The sequence below is a fragment of the Muscardinus avellanarius genome (genome assembly GCF_963383645.1).
Source record: "Muscardinus avellanarius genome assembly, chromosome: X".
Lineage (NCBI taxonomy): Eukaryota > Metazoa > Chordata > Mammalia > Rodentia > Gliridae > Muscardinus > Muscardinus avellanarius.
In genome coordinates, this window is record NC_137792.1 from 117,826,907 (window position 1) to 117,847,653 (window position 20,747).

General features: G+C 33.9%; 1 protein-coding gene across 1 annotated transcript in view; it reads right to left on the bottom strand.

The window, feature by feature from the left end:
* Positions 1-20,747, bottom strand: part of HDX (highly divergent homeobox) — a gene marked incomplete at its 3' end in the record, with an annotated part of 111,514 nt that overhangs the window by 29,451 nt on the left and 61,316 nt on the right. Inside the window, exon 5 of the mRNA XM_080718344.1 lies at positions 5,460-5,606. Coding sequence (XP_080574470.1) covers positions 5,460-5,606 — 147 coding nt within the window. The remainder of the gene's footprint in view (positions 1-5,459; positions 5,607-20,747) is intronic.

Consider the following 20,747-nt stretch of genomic DNA (forward strand, 5'->3'; position numbering starts at 1 on the left):
GGTCTCATAATGTATTTCCCCTGGATAAGGGGGGACTATAAGACCTAACAAGGAAAAACAGATCTAAAATTTTCTGATTATATGATAAGCAAGCACTAGTAGACTAGACATTCTGAGGCAAAGTTAAAACTGATGATCAGTAACTAGAAGGTGTATTACATTTAAAAACATATAAGTACTTTCCTAAAATTTCAAGGACATATTTTTTGTGGCGAATGTACTTCTTTAGAGTAAGTTACCAAATATTACCAAAGAAATGCTCTTAAAACACATCACCTCTTCAAATGTTCTTTCTATCACAAGCATGCTGCCAAACTGGAAAATTATTAGACAAAAGAAGAGTATAAAGCAAGAGGAAAATGTTATAATTTCTTCCTCCTTTTTTGCATATTAGGACTTTCTATATGAAGAGTAGTCTGCACTTAATAATGAAGGTCTTTATGTACCTGAAGGCATGGTGCTTGTTAAAACCATGGATGATATCTAGAATGCCTCCAAGGGAGAAGGGGGCAATATAGGGACCATATATCAATGGCTTCAGTCATTTTTTATTATAAGTGTGCCTAAAATCCATTGATAAAGAGAACACTAACCAGGAACTCTGTGGATATATCTTTCATTTGGGAAGTACATATTTTTAAATAGACCCTGTTCTTGTCTCTTCTTTCTTGCAATATAAAAGTCCCAAGCCCTAGGGCAAAAAAAGCAGCTATCATGGCACATGTTCCTTTTTAATATCAGTGAACAATTAGATATAAAATTTTGCAAAAATGAAAAAGTCAGAAGGAAAGTTGTCAGATAATTGAAAGATACATTATTGAATATATAGTAAAAGGACAGAGACTCTCAGGTTACCATTTATATTCCAGGTACAGGGAGTAACCAATTCAGATTGAAGCAGATCAGATTTCAAGAAATATATCTTTAACATGATGAAATTGTTTAATTACCCATTGTTTATGAATGAATGGAGAGGAGATATATTCAACTGGGAATGGGCTTGAAGGTACATTAGTATTAAGTTAGATAGAAAAGTAAATGAGGAAATATATAAACATAAAAAATGAAAACTAAGTAAATTATGAACTCCAGAGGAGCAAAATAATATTATACAGAAGAAGGCAAAAATAGCTGGTAAATATCTTCCTCTTTTCTGTAGTCTCATTCTTTAGACTCTTGATTTTCTTTAATGAACATAAACTTTTTTAAATGCGATCCCATTTTAATTTCTGCTTTAATTTCCTGAGGTTTGAGAATGAATCTACCGTATGATACAGCTATTTCACTCCTAGCTATCTTTCCAAAGGGACTGGAATCAAAATGCTTTAGTAATACATACATACCCATGTTCATAGCAGCACAATTTGCAATAGGCAAATTATGGAATCAACCTAGGTGTCCATCAACAGATGAATGGATCAAAAATTATGGGATAAACTCAGTGGAATTCTACTCAGAAATCAAAAAGAACAAAATAATGCCATTTGCAAGAAAAAGATGGACCTGGAGAATATTATGTTAAATGAAATTAGTAGGTCACAGAAAGTGAAGGAAACAATTTGTTATAAGAGGGATTTTAGATAATTCAGTGGAATCAGGGAGATGGTCTAGAGGAGGGTGTTGTGGAGGATAGGGAGGATCAGTTAAGGAAAAACTTCTACTGTATTATGTACATACATGAGCATACCAATGCCAATCTCAATATGTTGTATGGGGAAGAGAGTGAGGGGAGGAAGCTGAGGGAACACTCAGCTATAAGTGGTGTGTGCGTGGACGTCGCTATCACTATGAACTACATTATGATGCGAGACTACAATGCACCAATAAAAGTATTTTTAAGAAAAGCAAAATGGTCAGGAGTGGTGTCACATGCCTGTAATCCCAGTACTTGGGAGGCAAAAACAAGAGGATTGCAGGTTTGAGATAAGCCTCAAAATTTTAGCAACACATTATTTCAAAATGTCAACCACTAAGCCAAGAACAGGAGGGTGGGAAGTAGAGGGAATGGGTTGGGGAGGGGATAGGTTTCAATAGAGTGATGTGTGCATGTAGATCTACACAAACTTTTTATCCCATTAAGATGTGTGAATTCTATGCACCAATAAAAAAATAAATTTCTCAGCATACATTTAAGACAACTCATACTCTGCAGTATATGCAATATAGTTTACATTAAAATGTTCTACTAATCTGAAAAAAGAGTGTTTCAATATCTTTAACATATACACAAACCACTATGGACTCAAAATCAAGAAATTTTATATTAAATAACTGCCTTTTCTCTTTCTGAAATTATTTTATAGACTATTAATAAAATGGACTAGTACTCCATAAGAATGTGTTTAATAACTATATATACTATAATAAAAGAGAAAAAATATTCTGAGATTGTATGTATTAAAATATATGTTGATAATTACAAAAAAAAAAAACAAAAGAAAAAAGGTTGGGGTTGTAGCTTGGAGGTAGAATGCCCCTGAGTTCAATCCCCAGTACCAAAATAAAAAGAAAGAATGAAGAAAATGATATTGTACTACTTAATTCAAGGATGTGGAGTTTTTACATAGTCATAATAATATTTATATTCAATATCAAATTATCCAATATTAAGGGAGGACAAAGAGAAAGGAAGTATCCACGTAAGTGAAATGATCAATGAAACAAACTTAAAAGATTTTTAAAAAGCCTTGCATGTGCCATAGTGAAAATCAATAAACATTATTTAACATTGAAAAAAATCAAGTTTAACATTGAAAAAATCAAGCAACAGCAAGATAAACAGATATGAGAGAGATACCTGGCTATTCTCTGTATTTATTCTCACCTCTCAGTGAGACCCTGTTTCAAAATAACGAATAAAAAATAGGGCTGGGGTTGTAGCTCACAGGTAGAATGCCCCTGGGTTCCATCCCCAGTAACACACACAATAATAATTTTGTTAGAAAGTTTTCCAGTACTTGACCTAAGCTATGCATGTGTATAACTTTGATTTTAAAAATAAAAATGGCAATGACAACACATGCTCTATATTTTGCTATTCTTGGCTTTTGCGTAGTCTCTGCATACTAGGATCTCACATCAATGCGGTCTTTAGTCATTTGTATTCTTGTATCATCCCTCTTGCTGGACTCTAAGCTTCTTAAAAATAGGAAGTTTCTAATGCATTTCTCTCTGCTTGTTAGTGTACACCAACACATAATAGCATGCTCAGTAAATACAGGATTGAAATTGATTTCCCATCCGGATTCTAACAAGAGAGAGCAAGGCTTTGAATAGAACGGTATTTATTTTTGGAACAGTATTCATTTTGACAAGTCTATGCTCCACAACTTATCTCTGTATTGGTTTTTCATGTGTATATGAAAAAAATTATTCCTTCTACAAGAGTGTTGTTTTGTCACTTTTTGTGGTACTGGTGATTGAACCTAGGTACTTTCCACTTATGAAGTGCCCACCTGGTCTTTAATTTATGAATATATCTATTTTTGAAACAGGAGTTCAGGAAGTTGCTGAGGGTCTCACTAATTGCATGAGCCTGGAATTGAACTTGTGTTCCTGTCTCAGCCTCCTAAGTACTAGTATTACAGGTGTGTACCATAGCTCCTGACTGGCTTGCCACTTGTTTTTAATAGTACTTCCCTCTTGATCTTCTGGTATGATCTTCCAGCTTATGCTGAAGGCCACTCATACTTGCTCATAGGAGCTAAGTTAGTATCTCTTCTCATCTCTGAGTTGTACAACACATCTAGTTAGCTATGGCAGATGCTGCTGCTGCTGCTGCTGATGATGATGATGATGATAATGATGATGATTTGCAGTGCTAGGGACTGAACCCAGAGCCTCAAACAATATAGCCAAGTGCTCTATCACTAAACTACAACCCCTGTCCATTTTCTAAATTTCATTTTGAGACAGGGTCTCACTAAGTTGTCCAGACTAGCCTAAAACTTTGAATTCTCCTGCTTCCAGTCTCCTGACTAGCTGAGAATTAAGGTGTGTGTCATCATGCCTTTTCTTTCATGTGGCTCTTTATAGCATGGAAATCAGCAAGTGGTAAAACTAGGGATTTACTTTTCCTAAAAGGCTGATTGATAAATATTTACAAGCACCTCCACTATCTAAACCTTGCATCAATGTCTTTCAGATAGGATAAAAACTATTCCCACAACAAATCAGTGTATTTCTCTCTATCATATATTACATGAATATATGAAATGAATTTTAGATCATATGATTTTTAAACAACATTCATGAGATATATTTGGCATGTTATACAATTCACTCATTTAATGCATAAAATTAAACTGTTTAAATATACTCGAAGATATACAACAAATACAATTAATTCCAGAATTACTTCATGATACCTAAAAAACCCATATCTATCAGCAGTCATTTCTTAATACTCCCTAACCTCATTGCTCAGCAATTACTAATCTACTTTCTGTCTCCGTAGTTTGCCTATTATATACCTTCCACATAGAATCATAAAATATGAAATCTTTATGACTAGCCTTCTTCCTTTCTCTAATGTTTTCAAGGCTTATCTAATTTGTAGTATCATCAATATTTCATTCCTTTATATGCCTCTATAATATTCATCTATATACATATATCACATTTTGTAAATCTATTCACTTGAACATTTGGGCTGTCTCTACTTTGGGGTTACTATGGATAATGCTGTTATGAGTATCTGTGTGTAACTTTATGAGTGAATATCTGTTTCTCATTCTTTTGACTCTATATACAGAAGTAGAATTGTTGAGTCATAAAATGATTCTATGTAAACTTTTTCAGATATGTTTTCCAAAGTGGCTAAAACATTTCACATTCTCACTAGCAGTGTATAGATGTTCCAATTTATCCGGTTGTGGTGGTATATACCTGTAATCCCAGTATTTGGAATGCAGAGATAGAAGGATCGCAGGTTTGAGGCTAGCCTCAGTAACGTAGTGAAGCCCTCGTCAACTAAGTAAGGCCTTGTTTCAAAAGAAAAATAAAATAGGCCTGGAGATGGAGCTTAGAGGTAAAAGGCTTCTTGTTTCAATTCCCAGTATCAAAAAGGGGGAAGGGTCATAATGTTTTTACATCCTCACACTTGTTATTAGGTCCTTTTTTATTACCATCATGTTGAGTATTAGGTGATATCTCATTGTAGTTTTGATTTCCATTTCCATAATGACAATGATGTTAATCATTATTTTCATCTCATTATTGGCCTTTTCTATACTTTTTTTGAGAAATGTCTGCACAGATATTTGGCCTGTCTTCCTACAAAGTTTTCTTTATGTATTTGCAATACAAGATTCTTATTAGATATGTAATTTGAAATAAAAATCCCATTCTAGGGGTTGTCATCTTACTCATGGTATTGCTTGCAGTACTTAATGTAGATTTTAAAGCTTTAATTTATTTCACTCATCAACTATAGCGTGAAAATATTGAAAATGGCTTACCCGAACTATTTCACAGTCAACATTCAATTCAGTTGCAACGGCTTCAATCTTCTCTCTGCAAACAGAGCCCAGGCTAGTCATGCCATTGTCCCAGTATTTCTTAAGGGTGGCTAAGTCTTGGTCACTGAACTGAGTACGGTCCTGTAGCTGAAAAATTTATTTTTAAAAATTAGAGTACTCAAAGGAAGCAATGTTATAGAGAGAATAATCGGCGTGAGATGTGCTAAATGACTTTCATCATACAATAGCAGATAAATACATTTCACAGTTCTTACTCTGTGTTCCCTCATTTTGAAAGTGAGCATTTCCATTATTCTTGTTTCCAAAATACAATAGTGAGTGCTGCAATGAAATGAGTTGAATTTTATAACTGGTAGCAATTTTAAAGTGTTGATTGATTTTAAGTGATTTTAATTATATTAATGATACATGTTTGTTGTAGAAAATATAGATAAATAAATAAGAGAATTTAAAACACTGCAAACTTGGAATGAATATTCAACACTTTAATTCATATTCTTTCAATTTTTTTTAGAATGCACAAATTCACATTCACATATTACACACAATTAAACAAAACAAAGGACACATTACATTATTGTGTTGTATTTTGCTATGTTAATCTATACTTGCCATACAAACCCAGACATTGACTTCCTCCTTAATATGATGATAATTAACTGAAAAGGTAAATATGTGAGCCAGGCATGGTGGTACAGGCTTGTAATCCCAGCATTTGGGAGACTGAGATGGGAGAATCGTGGTTCGCAGACAGCCTCAGCTACTTAGTGAGGCCCTTTGCAACTCAGTGAGATCCTGTTTCAAAAAAAAAAAATAGGGCTAGCAGTTTTGTAGCTAAAATGTAGAATACCCCTGGATTCCACCCCCAGTACAAAATAAAAGGTAAATATATAAATTTGAGGATAATGCAGCTATAAAATTGTATTTATAGCTTCAGAAAGTTTAATAATAAGCCTAACTTTTTAGTTCTTGGGCTTTTATATCCAGTAAACTCTGGGATTTATACATACACTATTTTAAGTCAGTGAATCCTAGAAGCACCTGTAAGAAGTAAATTAGAAACATGGTAGGTTTTGATTTTGCTGATAAGGCTTCTGGAAAAGAAAGGTCAAAGGATTCATTCAATAGATACATGGCAGAGTTACATATATAAATATATACAGTTTTTCCAGAAATCTTATCCCTATGATGTCCCCAATTATCTCAAAAAGTGTCAGAAAAATCTGAAAATGGTCTTTAATTGAAAGTATATATCTTGAAAAGTCCTGTGTGTATGTATATATTTGTAATGAGAGAAAGAGACAGAAAGGGTGACAGGCATGGGGGAAAGAAAGTAGGAGTTGGGGGTGAAGAGAGAGAGGGGATTAAAGAGAGAAGTGAGGGAGAGAGAACTGAGACTATGAATGAGTTAAATATAAATGTTGTGTGAAATATGAAGTTCTGCTTTTGCTTTCTGCCTATGAAGATACAGTCTGGTTCCACACAGAGGATAGTCCTCAAGTATTTTCTAGACTATACACTGCTTTTAACACTTTCTTTCTGATTTAAACTTAAAAAACACCTCCCATCAGATTCAGGTAACAGTGGAGAATAATATATACAATATATAAAACATAACTTTAAAACATAAAAAAGGATTGCCCTAGATAAAATCTAATGTGCTACTAAGCAATGCAAATAAATTTGTTTTAACGCTACAACTTTTTGAAAAGTAATTTTAGCCACTAAGGAGAAAAGCAATATATGGATTCTCAGTTTAGTACCAACAACGTTGTATATATGTTAATAAATTTGATTATTAGCTAAATCTGTATTCTCTACTTTAAAACACCCTCAGTAACGTTCATTATAAGTACAGATATTATATTAAATTACACACTCTCAATAAATGAATCAAAACATGCTATCAAGTTTTTTTTTTAATCAAGAGGAACACCACTTTTTTTACAACAAAAAATTCAAATCAGGGTTTTGTCCTACCTTGACTATACAATAGTTGTGGGGTTAAGTTCTCAAAACAGAGCAAAATAAATTTTATAAGATTTTAGGAAGAATCAAATGATTCATTAAAATATCCAACATAAATATTCCCATAATTTTCCATTGCACCAAATTCTCCAGTGCAAGTAAAGCTACATTACTGTCAGAAAGGAAGAAATAATGAAGAGAACACTAAACACACTCAGCCAATTAATTTGTAATTCATTTAGAGGACATGTAAAGCTGATTCATCCCCTAAATTGAACTAAATAAAACTTGATTTGATTTGCTAAAAATGTGCTGGGGTCTTAGCATTAGCAATGCTAGAAGCAACCTATTATGACAATGTCTATTAAGTGGAAGCTTATGGGGAAAAGCAGTTATTTTTAAAGTTTTAAGAGCATATTTTAACTAAGAAAAATAAGTTAGGTAATAAAAATCAATTAGCACTAAAACTGTGAATACCCATTTAGAAAAGGAAAAAAAAAAACGTGGACATTTAAAGGAGAAGGTGAATTCTTCCCTAAGTCAGCCTAAAGTTGGAAGTCAGTTTTATGCCCTTTTTGGACTCTGAAACCACCTTTACTTTATGAGACCTCCTGGAGTCAAAGCTTCTGGCTTAGCTTAAAGGAGACAGACAGTTATTTTGTTAATTCTGGAAAAAGAGTAGCATCCCAGTAACCCAAGCAATCTAGGTGAAATCTGAGGTTTGGCTCAAGTAACCAGGTAAGAGTGTTGACTTCACTTTGCTTTATTGAAAGGCAATAGACAAAATCTTCTGGCGTTTTTCACTCATCTCAAGTCAACTTCTAGGAATTTGAATCTTTGGTTTTCTTTTAAAAATAGCACTAGGTGATAAAACTCTGATACAGAGGTACAGAGTTTTCTGTTCTAAATATGGATTTTAGTTAAGTATGGAACCAAGCTATATATTTGTATTTAGGTAAAACCCCTGGGAAATGCAGCACTTAAAGTTTTTTTTTTAACTCAACTAACATGTCCCTCAGTTTCTCTGCTCATTTTTCCAGGGGTATTCACAGCCCTGCCCTATCCAGAACCACCATTAGAAAATAGCTTGTGCTTTTGGGATGTTAAAACTGTTTTGTGAAAGTTCCTTCCTCATTCTACTAAATTATAAGCTCCTTGATTATCAGAGATCACATTTTTTTTTTACATTTTATTTATTTACTTATTTGCAGTGCTGGAAATTGAATTCAGGGCTTTGTGCATGCTAGGTAAGCATTCTACCTCATTGCTATACCCTGAGCCCTTGATAGGAAACAAAATAAAATGATCAGAAAGGCATAAAATTGGCTATACTCTTTCTTCCTTACTTGCAAATGTGCAATTCTGACACCAAAGATAACTACTGGCAGTAGTTTCCTTAGTAGGATTTCAAAATAAAAATGCCTATGTCCTTGAAAAAAACAAATGGCATGATACTACAAACTCTACCTATTCCATTTAATAGTGTGCCTCAGATATCTTTCTACATCAACATAGACATATCTCAATTTTGTGTGTATTAAAAATTTTAAATGAGATCAAACTTCTTTACAAAATTTTAAGTCTGTAATATGGTACAACTAATTAACAATCACAATGTTGTACAGAAAATCTCTAGAACTTATTTATTTTGTGTAATCAAAGCTTTATACCCATTGAACATCAGTTTTTTTTTTAATTTCCTCCTCTCCCCTGCTCTTGGCAACCACTTTTCCAGTCTCTGCTTATATTCATTTTACTATTTTAAAAGATAGCTTATGTAAATGAAATCATGTAGTATTTGTCATTCTGTGACTAGCTCACTCTACTTAGCATAATGTCCTCCAGGGTCATCCATGTTGTGCTAAATGGCAAGATTTTCTTCTTTGTAAAGAGTAAAATTATATATAATGCCTTTATAACATGGAATATTATTCACACATACACTTACACACCACATTTTCTTCATGTATTCATACCTCAGGCATTCAGGTTTTCCCATGTTTTGGCTATGTGAATAATGGGAGGGTAGGGAACCCTTGGACCTCTTGCTTCCAAATTTTTGTATATATATACACTGCAATATATATGTATGTATGTATGTATATATATATATATATATATATATATATATATATATATATCTGAACTAGATTCCTGGATCATATGGTATTTCTATTTTTAATGTTTTATATATTTCAGACTTCTTTAGCTATCACAATGTGCTACATTATATGGATATTCCATAAAAGTTATCTACTGGTGATCATTTAGGTAGTTTTCGTGCTAATAGCATTGAAAAACAAAGCTAAATTAGATATCCATACTCATATTTATCTTATTTGTAGTAATATGTGATGAAAATTTTCTACGAGCAATTTTATTTTTCATTTTTGTGGTACTGTGGATTGAACTTAGGGACTTTCTACCTCTGAGCCACTCCCCCAGCCCTACTTTACTTTTCTTTTGAAACAGGGTCTTGCTAGGTAGATGAGAGTCTCACTATTTGCTCAGTATGTCCTCAAACCTGCATTGATCCTCCAGTGTCAGCCTCCTAAGTACTGGAAGTACTTATTACAAGTGTGTTCCACTACGCTTGACGTAAAAGTGTATTTTGGTTGCTAATTCTTCTTCCCATTAAAAAGGAAGGGATTCCTACTACCAGAGTTATAAGGATTTCTGAAATCATACCTTCCAATATAGGACAGATGAGATCAACAGTAGTGTATCAGACGTATGTACTCACAGTCCAAGAATACTATATGCTATGCAGGGCCACGTGAGGTTGTAATCGAGAACAATGTGAAAAAGCAGGGGTAGAGGGAAGCAAACTTTGTAATAAGGCAGTAGTATCACATCTGATTCTTACTGGAGGCTGTAATTGAATTCTTTAAATAATTCTGTGGGTTAGCAAAAACCAGAGCCCTGCTACTCAGGGATACACGGGTATTATGTCACATGCCTGTGATAAAGAAGGTTGTTTGAATTGCTGTATTTTAACTGCAGGAACACAATGTGAAGGTATGTGGAGCTCCCTTGGTTTTCTCAAAATATCAAGACACATAATATATGATCTTAATTTTAGAGTGCATTAGCCAAAGTGAAATTAGTGAACAAAGGATATGTGGATTTATTTATTTATTTATTTATTTATTTATTTATTTATTTATTTATTTTTGCGGTACTGGGGATGGAACCCAGAGGTATTCTACCTCTAAGCTACATACAGCCCCAGCATTATTTTTTATTCTTTTATTTTGAAACAGGGTCTCACTGAGTTGCAAAGGGCCTCACTAAGTAGCTGAGGCTGTCTTCAAACTGTGATCCTCCTGTCTCAGCCTCCCAAATGCTGGGATTACAAGCATGTGCCACCACGCCCGGCTTGCATTTAATGTTTTTAACATGGTGCTGGAGACCAAATCCAAGGCCTTGGACATGCTAAACAAGTACTTTACTACTAAGCAACATTCCCAGTCACATTATTTTTATAAATAAGTATGGGCCTCTGTCTCTGTGGGTTTTGCATGCATGGATATGACCAACTATGGATTGAAAGTATTTGTAAAAAATTTCTGATAATTTAAGAAAAGCAAAACTTTAAATTGTCAGCACTGAGTATTATGTTGAATTCACATGAGTGAAGTAATGTGTAGCCATACTCTGCTGTAATCTCTGGCTATTTCACAGATACTCAGTCTCTCTCCAGAATTTGTTTGGACATTGATCAACTTGCATCTTAGGTACTGTGTAGTTAGGCTTATTGTTATTTTGTCTATACTGAATATGAACACAATTTTTCTTGTAATTATTCCCTGAACAATACAAAATAGTACCTATTTATATAGCACCTATATTTTATTAAGTATTATATATAATTTAGAGGTAAAGCATACAGGAGGATGCTCATAGTTTATATACATAGATTATGCAATTTATTTTTATTTTTTTATTTTTTTGGTGGTACTGGGGTGGAACCCAGGTGCTTTCTACCTCCGGGCTATACTCCCAGACCTATTTTATACTTTATTTGGAAACAGGGTCTCACTAAGTTGCCGAGAGCCTCACTAAGTAGCTGAGGCTGGCTTCGAACCCATGTGATCCTCCTGTCTCAGCCTCCCAAGCACTGGGATTACAAGTGTGCGCCACCACGCCTGGCATTAGATTATGCAATTTATATAAGAGACTTGAGCATCCATGGATTTTGGTATCTATAATATGCCATAGAACCAAAGCCCTGCAGATACCAAGGGACTATATTTTTAATACCTAGGAATGAGGTAAAAAATGCATAATAGTTTCTGTTCTCCCCTATCTTAACAACTCACAGCGTTTGCTATCACCAGAACTACACAGGTCCTCCAAGTCATTCACTGTCACATTGCTGACAAAACTGACTGTGAGTCCCATAGCAGGGGTGGTGTGATTCCTTCTCCCATCTCTCCCTATAAAGTATCATGATTTGCACTATGTCAGATCAGAGGAGAAATGCTTGTAGACCCTCACCACTACTAAAGCAGCAAGGACCAGTGACCCCTTCAAGTAACAAAGCCAATATGGATAGTCTTTTTTAATTCAGTACAGTATACACTGTGCCAATACTCACTGATCATAATCAAAGAAGCTACAGAGTACCTTTAAATAGTACCTCACTGGAAATAAACTCAACATGGAAGTAGAAACAAGTACCCCAAGAAGTATTTTTTAGTAGAAAGCCACTCATTAAGAAGGCCATCTAATGAAAATAGTAGAGATTTCCATTGCACCAGATGCACAAACTTTAATAAGGAAACACAACAAATATGAAAAAGCAATATAATACAACACCTAAACATCCTACCTCTAGAACAACAAATTCTTAAGGTATACAAGTAGATGAAATGCCAAATGAGGAATAAAATGAAAATTTCAAAAAGCACAATAGGATGAAAGATAATATAGATGAACAAATAAATTCAAAATGAGAATGAAAGATATGAATCATAAATTCATTAATATATATAAATTCAGTAATATATTTTTAATTTTAAAATATTTATTTTACATATTAAATTAATTTTTTGTGGTACCAGGGATTGAAACCAGTGGTACTCTATCTCTGAGCTAAACCCCCAGTACTTTTTAGTTTTTGTTTCTAAACAGAGTCTCTTTAAGTTGATGAGAGTCTTGCTAAATTGCAAAGACTGGTCTCAAAACTGTGGTCCTCTTGTCTCCATCTCCCAAGTACCAGGATTTTAGGCCACCTCTTTAATGCCCAGCTTAAAGAGATATTTGGATAAAGTGCCAATCAGAAGTTTAGGAAGTGAATAGTTCAATAAACCATATTAAAACTTAGTTGAAAATCTTAACAACATATTAGACCGAATAGAGTAAATAATATAAGAGCCAGAGGACTTTTGAAAAAGCACAGTCAGAAATAAAGAAAATAAGCCGGGCGTGGTGGCGCATGCTTGTAATCCCCGCGCTTGGGAGGCAGAGACAGGAGGATCGCCCAGGTTCAAAGCCAGCCACGCGCGCTGGCTTAGGAGACCCTGTTTCCAAATAAAAGTGTAAAAATAGGTCTGGGAGTGTAGCCCGGAGGTAGAAGGGCTTCCAGGAACCCCAGTACCACCAAAAAAAAAAAAAAAAGAAATAAAGAAAATAATTAAGAATGAAAAATATACTATATCTTTGAGACACCATTCGAATATCAAACATCTGAATCACAGGCGAAATTAAATTGGAAGAAGTAAAAGTTAAGGGCATACAAGCCTATTCAATCAAATAATAGCAGAAAACCAATTTGGAGAAAGACATGGGCATGTACAACCAGGTACAAGAGACCTACAGAACTCCAAATAAACATGAACAGAGACATGGAGATATATTATAGTTAAACTGCTCAATGTGCCGGACAAAGATTTATAAAATCTGCAATAGAAAAGCGCTAAGACATAAATAAGGGCAGCCCCATTAGACTAACAGCAGATTTCCCAGCAGAAACGTTTAGATGCCAAGAGGTCATGGAACAATGTATTATAAATCCTGAAAGCAAATAATTGTCAACCAAAATTACTATCACCAGTAGGGCTATTCTTCAGAATGAGAGGAAAAATAAAATCCTTCTAAGCTAAGCTAAAACTGAGGAAAATCATGATCACCCAGCCAGCCTTATAAAGTAGGTTCAAAAGAGTCCTGCATCCAGATGTGAAATAGATAGATATCATCATGATGGCATGTGAAAGGATAAATCCCACTAGAATAATAGATACACAAAGCGAAATAATAAAGAAACAAACATTATCAAAACAGTAAACCATAAAACCAGAGAGATAAGAGAGGAAAAAATAATGTTGTAGTTTGATGGTTCACTGTATTGATAATCTTTGAATTTTTATTTGTGTAGTATTTAAAACACAAGCAAATAAAAGGTTCACAAATCATCATAATTCATATTATTAAAATGGACACAAAACCAAAAGTTACCTTCAGATTTCATACACGGTTCATCAAAATATCAATGACGTTCTTTATAGAACAAGACAAAAATCCTGAATTTCATAGGAACACAAATATCCAGAAGAGCCAATGCAATCCTGATCAAAAAGAACAAAGCTAGAGGTATATTTAAGGACATACAATAGAGCCCAATGTCATGATATTGGCAAAAAAGTAGACACATAGATCATTGGGACAAAATAAAGAATCAAAAACTAAAACTACATATCTACCACTGGCTGATGTACAACAAAGGGCTAAAAGCAAACTCTGAACAAAAGAAATAGACTTTAACAAATGGTGCTGGGAAAAGTGGATAGACACATGCAGAAGATAGAAACTTGAGCACATGTATCGTTCTGTATAAAAATAAACTCAAAATGACTTCCAGACCTAACATAAGGCCTGAACCTCTGAAACAAATAGAGTAAAATATAAGCAAAATACTTGAAGATATTGATACAAGCAATGATTTTTGGGGATAATACTCTAATAGACTAGGAAAGCAAATCAAAAATTGATAAATGGAATTAAATCAAGTTAACAAACTCCTGTACAGCAAAGAAAACAGAGTACTTAGAGAACATACAGAATAGGAGAAAATATTTGCTATATACTTACATGACAGAGGTTTAATATTCAGAATATAAATGGATCTCAAAAAGCTTCACAACAGAAAAACAAGTAATCTAATTTAAAAATGGATCAATGATCTGAGTAGACATTATTCAAAAGAAATGCAAATGGCCCATAAATAAATATATATGTAATATATATATATATATATATATATTATTATTAGCTATCAGAAAAATACAAATCAAAATTTCAAGAACATCCTTTCAATTCTTTTGAATGCATACTCAGAAGTAGAACTAATGGATCATATGGTTAATTCTATTTTTAAATTTTTGAAGAACCTTTGTTTTGTTTTTGCATAGGAGCAGACCATTTTATATTTCTGTCAGGAAGTACACAAAGGTTATAATCTCTCCGTTTCCTCACCAACACTCATTATTTTCTGTCTTTTGTGTGTGTTTTATAGTAGATGTCCTCATTGGTGTGAGGTGATATCACACTCTGGTGTTAACTTCCAATTCCCTAGTGCTAGTGCTTTTGAGCATTCTTTCATATACTTATTGGCCATTTGTATATCTTCTTGGGAGAAATGTCTATTTAGATCCTTTGTCCATTGTTCATTTGGGTTGCTTAAGACTTTAATATATATAATATTCTGATATTAATACCTTTTAATAAGAGAATTATTTTTACATTCTGATAATTTCTAGTCCTCAACATTTTGAATTATATTCCTTCAATTATGTATCTGTCGATTTGACTGGGTGTCCTTCAAAATTTTCCTAAGTGTGCCTTATTGGAATGATATTAACATTCAAGTGAGTAGATCAAGTTAAGTAGATTGCCCTCCCCAAATATGGGTGGGCCTCAGTCATTCAGATGAAGATCTGAGTGGAACAAATAGCACGAGCATGACAAAATTTCTCCTATCTGATTGTTGAGGTGAGGATCATCTTGTCTAGCCTTTAAATTCAGACTGAAAAATAAGTTATCATTAGGTCTTTAGCCTGTTGTCTTTGAGTCTGGAACTTATACCATTGACTGTCCTAGCTTTTAGGCCTTTAGGCCCCAACTGAAATTACACATCAGCTTTCATGTGTTTCTGCCTTATAGACTTCAAATCATGGAATTCTTCTGCCTCCATAAATGTGTATGACAATTATTTGTCTTTATTTATCCTACTTGTTCTATTTCTATAGAGAACTCTGGCTAATACTGCTTATCTCTCCATGGAAGATTATAAAGTATTCTTCAGAACTTCTCTCAGTTTACAGCACAGGCCTCTGGGTAAGGGGTATCTGATTTTTTACTCTGAAATACAAATACTTCTTGATTTATCACGGGGTTGCATGCCAATCAACATATCATAAGTTAAAATACTCTAAGATATAAACATATTTGATATCTTAACCTATTAAATACCATATCAATAAGTACACTATAGAGTACTGACAGGTATCCCTTATAATAGCACTGGGAACTGTGGCTTGCTACTATTTCCCAGCATATATACTTTGTATATATGGAGTACTTTGTCATATATGGATATGGGGAAATTTTCAAAATTCAGAATTTCAAGTACATTTTTTTTCTGAATGTGTATTTATTTATTTTTTTGTGAGTGTGGGAATGGAACCCAGGGTCATTTGATCTCTGAGCTATGCCTCCTGCCCTATTTTGCATTTTTATTTTGAAACAGAGTCGCACTAAGTTGCAGGGGGCCTCTCTAAGTAGCTGAGGCTGTACAATAACTGTGATCCTTTGGTCTCAGCCTCCCCAGTGCTGGGATTACAAGCATGCACCACCATACCTGGCTTGAATGTCTATTCTGTACCATCACAAGGTGAAAAAAATCACAAGTTGTACTACCATAAATTAGGGAATATCTGTGCTGTCATTTTATACCCCTGGCCCAAATCCCTTCTTATGGCTCCATACATGAGAACTAGCTATACTTTCTCTCCCTACCCCCCACCCCCAATGTGGGGATCTGAATTCAGGGACCCTGAACATGTAAGGCAATAGCTTAAGCACTGAGCTACATCCCAACCATATATGTGTAATTTTGTTTTAACATTTCTTAAAAAGACCAACAGCGAACTCTAGCTCTTCTACTGATGTTACCTAACTAACATTTTTCTCATCTCAAGAATTTTCAGTCACAATTCCCTGCTAGTAGAATGTAAGAGAAATAGAAAACATATTTCCACTGACAAGCAGAGTGGAGCTAAAATTCCCATTATCAAAACTAAGCTTAAAAGCACTGAATTCAGATAACAAGGCTTCTTAAGAAATTTCCCGGAGAAACTGATTCATCCTCTTTGGACAGAATTGAATAAATATGTTTTTTTCTCTAAACTTAGAAGAGAATGTTAAAAAAAATGAGAAATTGCTGGTAATATTCTGTGTGTAAGAGAAAACTAGAAAATACAAAACAAAACATCCCACAGTGAGGCCAATTGCTTTATCATACAAAATTTGTATTTTCCAGCAAAATAACCCTTGAAAGCCATAGGCTGCTCAGATTATGATTATGATGGGCACATGGTAAGGATTAAGAGTTGATTATGGAAAGTGAGTTTCAATTTTTCCCCTAAGTGTAAAATAATGGATCCAGAAAATCTTAAAATAGATTAGAATATTCCTAGTTATAGGCAAATTACTTAATCTCTGATGCTTAGTTTTTTATTTTAAAATAGCTACTACCTTCCTCTTAGGATTTATAGAAGGATTAAATGAGAAAACTCAAGCAAAATAATCAGACTCAGAGACCTAATAAACATTAGTCACTTCTGATACCTACCCACTACACACACTCACCTCTATCCTAAGTAAGACAAAATTATAAGGTGCTATTAGGGGAAGATTAATAAACAAAGAAAAGTCACACACACACACACACACACACACACACACACACACACACACGAAGGAATATATTATTATCTTAGGGAAAAAAACAGTAGTAGTTGAGCATGCTGGGAATTTTCCCAGCCTCTTTGGGGAAGGCATTTCACCCTACCTATAATTGCATCTTTTAGAAATAATACACTTGCATGTATTCAAAACGGGGGTGTAGATTAGAGTTTCTCCATTTGCATTTAAATAACAGCCTCTGTGGAGCATAGATGTCACTTGGATGATAGATAGCTGTCTGGTTTCCTGCGTTGTCACCATTCATAAGAGTACTGACATAGCTTCATTAGCTTTTATAGAGATACTTAAGTGACGGCATCTACATTCACTTTGGTACTGCCTCTATGTGCCCTATAAAGAACCATATTTGTTGACTAAATTAAATGTTGGGGACCATTTCCTTACAGCAGTTTTTGAGCTGAAGGTGAATCTGTTATCAGCTACTAAAATATGGCATCCAGTCAGGTCTATATTTCTACCACATCTACTGCTAATTCCTTACAGCTCTTAGATACTGGTTATAAGCATCCATTTTCACTCCGTGATGAAAAAAAAATCAGAAAGAGATTAATTAAAATGAATCAATATAGAAAACCAACAGTAAAAAGTAATTTCACTTTAAAAATGTTTTCCAAATAAAAGGACCACATAGTTTCAGTGTAAATGCAACATTATCTCATTGATACAAGGGAATGAACATGTACATGTCTTGGAATGTGCAGATATAATAAGGCAGCAATTGCTGGGATAGAAAATAATAAGGATATCAAAATAGTATAGAACAAGGAGATAAGCCAGACTCAGAAAGATGAGTCTTATACATTTTCTCTCATGTGTGGAAGCCAGAGAGAAAAGGAAAATTTGAGCATTCTCATAAAAATAGAAGGGAGACCACCAGAAAAGAAAAACAGATCAGAAGGATGACAGGATGGCAAGGGGAAGTATTGGAGAATAATACTTAAAAATGTTATGTGCATATGTGAATATGTCATAATGAAACAGACTATTCTGTATAATTAATATGTTACAACAAAGTTTTTATAAGGAGGCAAAAATATAGCTGGATGAGAGAGTGCACACCTGTAATCCTAGTATTTGGGAGGCTGAAACAGGGTAATTGCAGGTTTGAAGCAATTTAGCAAAACACTGTTTCAAAGGAAAAAAAATAAAAGGGGTTTGGTGTATAGTTTGGAGGTAGAAAGAGCCTGGGTTCAATCTCCAGTATAAAAAAAGCATTTTAGAATAGTAGCCAATTAAGTAGTTAAACATTAAGGGACCGTAAATAATTGCACACGTCTTTCACAATTAAACAACATAAAATGTTGTTACATTTTTAAGCATTATGTACATTTTAGGCATAGTGATCAAGTAATTCATATCTAGGTATAATACACAATTATGATATACTTAATGAAATGAACTTTTCCATTGTCTTAAATGAGAGAAATTGATGTTAAATTTTTCACAAGATAACATCTTCTGTTAGCCAGTCAATAACAATTTTGTGTGTATTCTATATATGTGGTACATTCATCAGTACTGGTTATAAGTTTGCACATGTGTTCACTGAAAACTTGTATATAGTGAAGGGTTCTGTAATATAAATTTGAACTTCAGTAGACTTTGCCTTTCAAATTATTCATCGTATTTTATAGATTCTTTTTTATCCTCACATTTAATCACGACTAGGACTCCCTATTATCATCACTTCTATTCAACTTTGTACTAAAAGTTCAAGCCAGTAAAACTAGGGAAGGGAAAGCAATAAAAAGCACCTAAATGAGAAAGAAGTAAAATTACATTTATTGGCAGGTGGCATGGTCCTATGTGTAAATAGTTTCCAAAAAATCAACAAACATGGCCCATAGAGCTAATGAACAAATTCAGATATTGTTATAAAATACAAGATTAATACCCCAGATCCACTCTATTTTTATACCAGCAATAAAACCAGAAGAGAAAATTTTAAAAATGATTCCACTTAAATAGTATCAACAATAATATAACATTTATGAATAAATGTAACTAGGAGGCTCAAAACTCAATTTTTTTCTAAAGCACTGTTAAAATAATTAAACACCTGAAAAAAATCAATAGACACCCCATGTTCACAGATTGGAAAACTTGATATTGTTAAGATGGTAGTTTTGTTTCTGAAGCAACACACAGATTCATTGCAGTTCCTATAAAAATATAAACTACCACTTCTTTTTGCAGAAGTAGAAAAACTAAATCCCAAATTCACATGGAATAGCAATCAACGGTTAATAACCAAGACAATCATAAAGAAGAAAAATAATGTTGGAGAACTCACATTCATTGATTTGAAGATTTATTACAAAGGAATAGTACTGAAGTAGTCCACAGCAGCATTGGTAGAAAGACAGTGAATACATTTGAGAGTCCAGAAATAAATTCACGGATTTATGATTAATTGATTTCTGACAATTATGTTAAGACTGTTGAATACCGAATGTTGGAACAACTAAATAGCCATATTCAAAGAATGACGCTAGGCTCCTATTTCATACCACACACAAAAATTACTTCAAAAGAGATCTAAGAACTAAATACAGCAGCTAAAACTATAAAACTCTCATAACTAAGTACATACGGAACTATTCATGGTATTGCATTTGGCAAAGTAATTCTTAAATATGACATTGAAATAGGGAGGAAATAAAAACAAAATAAATTAAATTTTATTAAAATTTTTATAAGTTATCCTATCAAAAAAGTTGAAGAAATATCATAAAATGGACAAAATCTTCTGCAAATAATTTGATCAGAGTAGAGTATTCAGAACATATAAAGAAAACATAGACAGATGTGGTGGCATGTGCCTGTGATGCTGAGATACGAAGATCAAAGATTTGCTCCATGCAGGGTGTGGTGGCGCACCCTTGTAATCCCCATGCTTGGGAGGCAGAAACAGGAGGATCGCGCAGGTTCGAAGCCAACCTCACTGGCTTAAAAGACCCTGTTTCCAAATAAAATATAAAAATATAGGTCTGGGAGTGTAGCCTGGAGGTAGAATGGTTCCATTCCCCCAGTACCACCCCTGAAAAAAAATTGCTCCAATCTTGCAATCTTGGCAACATAGACTTTTAAGAGCTTAGTGAGACCCTGTTAAAAAAATTATATATATATATATATATATATATATATATATATATATATATATATATATATATATATATCTCAATCAGCTGGGCGTGGTGGCGCATGCTTGTAATCCCAGCATTTGGGAGGCTGAGAACAGAGGATCACGGTTCACGGACAGCCTCAGCTACTTAGTGAGGCTTTCCACAACTCAGTGAGACCTTGTTTCAA